Genomic DNA, 6,613 nt, shown 5'->3' with positions numbered 1-6,613 from the left:
GCGCTTTCATCCAGAGCGTCTCTCACATGTTCCGCCATGTGCTTCTCATCCGCTTGTTTATGTCAGAGTGCGCAAGCGTCTTTCACGCAGCATACAGCGGTGTTGTGCATTTTGACCAGTTGATGGGAAAAGTATTCTTAAAATGCATTCAAAATTCTGAATAATTTGTAATATATAATTATTCACGGTATGTAGAAGTGCCCACGATAACATATTAATGTGCATATTAATTACCGTGATATATCGCATTACCGAATATCGGCACAAGTCTAAAGGGGCGTAACATTTCCGTCACACGCTTGAGGTATTCAGCCAATCACAACGCACTGGATAGCTGGCCAATCAGAGCACACCTCGCTTTTCAGACCGATGAGCTTTGTAAAAATCGACGCGTTTCAGAAAGGCGGGGCATAGAGGAGAAACAATAATGTACAGTATGTGGAAAATAATGTGTTTTTTTTTTACCTTAAACCGCATAAACACATTTCATTACACCAAATACACCAAATAATATTATTTTTAGCAGCATCATATGACCCCTTTAATTCTGCCCTCAATCATGGCTAGATTGAAATTATTTCTGCACAATACAACCATTGCTATTGTAAAATAAAACAAAATATTAAAAATAATTTTCAGCTATATAAAAATACATAAAATAGAACACACATAACAATTACTAAAACCAAAGCTAAAATTAAAACCGAAGTAAAAAAAAAAAAAAAAAGCTAATTCAAAATATTAACAAATACTATTTAATCATAAATAAATAATAATAAAATAACAGAGAATACAACATTGTGAACATTTCAATAATTTAGCGCTCTTTTTATTTTGTGATAACCCTTTCCTAAACACCATGTCATTTAGGCTCATTTCGCAGTTCCGCCTTTTTTAGCAAGTATGAAAATGGTAAGACAAATTCAGACCTTAGTTGCTCAGATATGAGCTCTGAAATTCTTCTCACCTCCTCTTGAGGACTTCTCTCTTCTCTATACGGTTAAACAGCTCCTGTTCTCGTTCTTTTTCCGTCATCTGCTCCAAACGGGCCCTGTCCTCCTCATCCCCCATTAGATCGTCTCCATAACCGTCCCGGAAAACCTCATCCTCCTCCGACGAGTCAGAATCTGAGCTGGAGGATGAGCTGTTACTGTCGGAGTCTGACACCTCACCTTAAGAAACAAAAATAAGGGAGAAACAGCTTTTCTGTTCCAGTTCCAGTGCTGTACAACATTGCAGAATCCAAATGCTGCCTTACCCTCCTCTGGAGCCGAACTCTCTGCTGAACTGTCTCCATTTGAGCTGCCAGAAGAAGCCGCCTTGCCCTTTCTCTTCTTGACTGTGTTCTTCTTTTCGGGCCCTTTACTAGACTTCCCTTTCTTTTTGGTTTTAGTGCCTCCAACAGTCCACTAACAGATCAACAGAACATATCGATAACACATTTAATTTACTAGCACCTTTTCACATGGACACTGAGGATTTCTTTCAGACCCATGATAAAAGTATTTCAAATAAGCAACAGCATACACTTTACACCCCCAGTCAGACACAAGACCACAGCTGATTCAATGCATTCAGTATTGTTGGATTTCTAGGAGTCACTGTATGTTCTGCCACTGAAATGATCAAGACCTGCTTTATTAGTAAAGGAACTACTATTTAAATAACAAACTAAACCCTGAAACTTTTTTGCAACCTTACAGCATACTCTTATATTTCACTTTCAGTTCAGAAAAAAGTGGAGATGTGCTCTCTCATTATACTGGCTTATACATGAAATAGCCTTCAGTGAGAAAAATAAAATAGCAAGCTTCAGGTTGTGGAACAAATTTACCCTCCAGAGCACATCGACATATCTCAATTGTAACACTTCTTTTAAAACCATCACAAAGCGTAACTTGCTATTACTGCTGTAACCTTTATAACATTACTACATTAACTACCAGACTAGTATGATTTGCAACAACAGTAGCTTAATTCAGTACCAAAACTATCTGGCTATTGGTTAGCATTATTTTCTTTGGAATAATATGTACTATGAGCCACTCAAAATATGAGCAGGAACATGCAGGCAACACTTAAATACTTAAATTCAATATTTCCCTAATATATATTATAGCATGCAAAAAAACAGCATACAGATACTATATAGAACATACTTTTTGAACGGTTGTGGAGATCAAATTCAAATGCAGTACCTACTCAAGACAGTACGCAATTTCAGACACACTGATGATAAGGTGCAGATTTAATGATTTAGAAGACATCCTGGAATACCATCAGTCTTCAGGTAAATCACTGGATCAGACAGTTCACTTGCAGTAACTAATGCAGCAAAACTGTGATGGTAATAGGCTAATTTCACAAGAATCGGAAATTACATCACTGCTGGGTAAAGTTAGTTCCGCTACGGGTCTGCTGCTATTACATTAGTATGATCTTTTCTCAAATATTGCTTCTTACCTTTTCTGTTTTGTCTGTTTTCCAAGTTGCTGTTATATAATCTACAAAGAAATTCATTTGTACTTGCTTGTAGCTTATACGGTCACTCAGACAATGCTCAAATTTAACGGCGAGTGATTTTAATTCACCAGCTGTCACGTCACTAACAGAAATCCGTACTCATTCAATAATTACCGATTGTATCATCATATGATGCTAATTACTATAAAAAATTTAATTCCCAGTACATATGTACAATAATTATATATATTATAAAATTTTTTTTTTTTACTAATTTTTAAATTACTTTAGACCACCTTTAGGTTTGATTATGGTAACAAAAAATTGTGTAACAAAAAAATGTATACAGAAAATATGGGGTACATCTTCCAACATGGTTGTTTGAGAAATAAAAAACGCACTGCATTCGTTAGGGTTAAAAGAATTGTTGCCAAAAATACAACATGCCAGAAACATGTTCATCACTGTTCAACTGATCAATGATCCAGTTCTAGACTTTTCTTATTTAAATCCATATATGATGTCTTGGTTTCACCGTTCTATTCTGTCGGGATTACATAATATTCTCGTGAGTTTAGTATGCTTGAAATAATTAGCCTATAGCATGTATTCATCTAACAACATTATATCCCGCATTCAAGCATATATTATAACTAATCCTGACCCATTAAAATTATGAAACTAAGAAATCATTTATTTCCAAGACCACATTGTATACAATATACATTATTCACAATCTTTGCATTAATCTACAGTAAGCAGAGTGACTATGAAATGTGCAAGACCAACAATATATACTACTACTAATGGGTTTTATAATACTGTGCATATTTATAGATTTTAAGATGATGGCGACAGGAGCATATGTGAGTGAGTGAGATGAAATATCATAGAGAGATGACAGAAGTGTTGCCATTTATGATAGATATGTCCAGAAACACACATCCAGGGTGCAAACTGTCTGGCTTCTCAAATATGTATCAGTAGGGTTGCCACCTTCAGCGAGGCAAAATAAGGGACACCCATAGCTTGCGCCAACAGTTGTACACAGAAGCAGCTCCGGGCTGATGACGTATGAGTTCAGTGTTGCGCATGCGCCGGTGAGTCTCGTGAAAACCAACGTTTGTTAACAGGAGCAAAGGAAGCAAAGTTTCCTTACTTTAGCAAAGGAAAACCAGTCTCCTCTTGGCTTATATCGAAATCCTCCGACATTCTTCTTTACAAATCCTCGTTTAGTACTTCTAATAAGTGACCGTTGTTTTGTTTTGCTCTCTCCCCTGCGCTTCCGCGTTCGTCACTTCTGAGCGGCGCATGCGCAACGCTGACCTCATACATCATCCTCCCGGAGCTGCTTCCAAGTAGGACTGTTGGCGCAAGCTACATTAAAGTGATTATTACGTTTTGAATATGGATATTTTTCTTACAAAAACGCATCAATTCGCTACAGAAGGCCTTTGTTCACCCCCTGGAGCCATGTGAGACACTTTTTTTATGGATGGGCGCTTTTTATTTAACTTCTTTTGGGCTGATGCACGCAACACCTGCTGACTGCCATTAAACAGCTTGAAAGATCAAAGACAATTTTTAATATAACTCCGACTGGATTCGTCTGAAAGAAGAAAGTCATATACACCTAGGATGACTTGAGGGCGAGTAATTTATGGGCTAATTTTCATTTTTGGGTGAACTAACCCTTCTTTTCATAAATAAAATATATTTATAACCCAGACTATCCAAATTTTAATAAAACAATAGGCCGATACCTTTAGAAGCATGGATGTGTCTGTCACTTTAAAGGTATGGTTCACCCAAAAATTAAAATTCTGTCATAATTTACTCAGGTTGTTCTAAACCTGCATAAAGTTCTTTCTTCTGTTGAACACAAAAGAAGATAGACTACTTTGAAGAATGTGGGTAACTAAACAGCTGCTGGTCCCCAGTAACTTCCATAGTAAAAAAAAATATATACTATCGGAGTCATTGGGGACCAGAAACTGTTTGGTTACCCACATTCTTCAAAGTATCTTCCTTTATGTTTAACAGAAGAAAGAAATTATTACAGGTTTGGAACAACTTGTGGGTGTGTAAACGGTGACAGAATTTTCATTTTTGGGTGAACTATACCTTTAAGTCCAGTAGTCCACCGTGAGCAACTGAAATGCTTCTCTGCAAACTGCACGTTCATCATTAGTTACTGGACAGACCCATTGATAACTTTCCCATTCAGCCCTACATCTGGAGAGTCTTGTGTTCAAAGGGCGGACCGGGCGGACGTGAGGCACGCAGGTTTACCGCATGCGTTCCGCGTGAAAGGGCTTTAACGGCAAGTGTTCTGGAGACTCCGTCGCTATGGAAACAAAGACGCCAAAATGCAATCACGCGCGAATGAGCTTCTCTAATACTTCTTATGTCATTTATTTAATCATAATTGCTATTAGTATTATCCAACCTGCAAAATCCTTGGCCTTTGTAAAATACTGGACAAATAATTTTACCTTTAAATATGGGATGATTCCGTATTTTAAGGGATGGGTGGCAACCCTATGTATCAGCGGATCAGGTCTGTGTGAGAAGGGAGCTGCTAGCCGATGATTTCCCAAGAATTTTTAAAAAGCACTAAAGTTTTCACATGGAATGTGATAATGCACAGCCGCACCAAAACAGACACGGAAAATTACATAATCCAGTTAAGTGCCATCATTTAGAATAAGTTCTTAAACTTCTCTCTTAATTAGAGCTAACTAGTCTCACCATCACCAAGACAATTCAAACATTTTTAAGCTAAACCTGAAGCTGCTGAGCGGCATTTGGATGAATATGTAAATATACGCTGCACGCTTTCCTCTCAATAATAAAATAAACACAACAAAAACTGACCACAGTGTGAAAGCAGCAGCAGTTAAGAACGCATCTGATTACAGCGATGTGGATGTTACGCGAGCTCTGCAGTTTAGTACTCCAGTAAAGTCCAGTCACGTCACGTTTATTTATAACTTAGTACTTTGTGCAATAGATAGCCTTAAATCAAGCAGCTTTACAGTATTAAACATGAAAAACAGAGTCAGTGTCGCTTTCAGTTAGAATTACAACTTGATTTTCTGTTATAAAGCAGCTCTCCAGAGTGGAGCTAGCTAATGATAAAATCTTTTTATTAGTGGGAAAAAATATTTCATTAAAGTTAAAGTTTGGTTTGCAGAGATCAAAGCTTGATCTAGCTCAGGACTGTTTTGATTATCATAACCCTATAAAGGCATTTTAAGAGAGATTAAGTTAGAGATTAAGATTATAAAATAGTTTATCAAAAAATAAAACGTCTTATCACTGACCTTTATTTTGTTTCTTATCCATATGACTTACAAAAGGAGATGTTAGGCAGAATGATGTGTCATTCAGTTACTTTTTCATATAGCTTATTAAATGGTGAATAAGAGTTTCTCTGTCATCTCTTTTTTTTTCAAATATTTATTTGTATAAATTAATTGTATAATTGTAATTACATAATATGACTTTCAAAAGCTGAAGTGATTACCTTCATTTATTTGTTAGAATAGGCCTATGTATATTTTAACTAATATTTTAACTAATTGCAAAAGCTGAATAATCAATAAATGTCTACTGATTAATCAGTGGAATAATCGATGATTAGCCGATCAATCGTTCTAATAATCGTTAGATTAATCGATTACCAAAATAATCGTTTGTTGCAGCCCTATGTGATGAAATTACATCAGATAAAACAGGCCAGTTGAGATGAGTACGAACAACTGTGTTTTCCCAACTCTGAACTTTCTGATTGATATTTTTAGACAGTTCAAGCAAATGTATTGAATAGGGGTGTAAGAAAATATTGATACACGTGAGTATCGCGATATTTTGTTTGGCAATACTGTATCGATTCTCAAAAACGGAATATCGATATTTAAAAAAACAATCATACAAGATTCATGGTAGTTGTTTCGTTTTGAGTTTATATCCCGACCGCTAGATGGCAGTCTTCATCTCTGAACTTAAACAGTGACAGGAAATACTAGCATGATTAGGGCACGCCACTAATGTTAGCGTTAATATAGTTCGCTGCTAGTAATGGAGGATGAAAGAATTGTTCCAGTTCCCGTTTCGGTGTACAAAGCTGAAGTGTGGCGTCATTTGG

At 36.5% G+C, this 6,613-nt stretch overlaps 1 protein-coding gene across 2 annotated transcripts in view; it reads right to left on the bottom strand.

Annotated features, from left to right (window-relative positions):
• Nucleotides 1–6,613, bottom strand: part of LOC107675549 (RNA polymerase-associated protein RTF1 homolog) — an 18,218-nt gene that overhangs the window by 5,717 nt on the left and 5,888 nt on the right. For both annotated transcript variants that reach the window (XM_016469942.1, XM_016469943.1), the window contains exons 3-4: nucleotides 1,259–1,409; nucleotides 968–1,172 (exon numbers count right to left, since the gene is read on the bottom strand). In XM_016469942.1, coding sequence (XP_016325428.1) covers nucleotides 968–1,172; nucleotides 1,259–1,409 — 356 coding nt within the window. The remainder of the gene's footprint in view (nucleotides 1–967; nucleotides 1,173–1,258; nucleotides 1,410–6,613) is intronic.

Source organism: Sinocyclocheilus anshuiensis, unplaced genomic scaffold, assembly GCF_001515605.1.
Source record: "Sinocyclocheilus anshuiensis isolate Anshui unplaced genomic scaffold, SAMN03320099.WGS_v1.1 scaffold1097, whole genome shotgun sequence".
NCBI classification, from domain to species: Eukaryota; Metazoa; Chordata; class Actinopteri; order Cypriniformes; family Cyprinidae; genus Sinocyclocheilus; species Sinocyclocheilus anshuiensis.
Note: the sequence above shows the minus strand (reverse complement) of the source record. Positions and strands in the feature narration are given on the sequence as shown.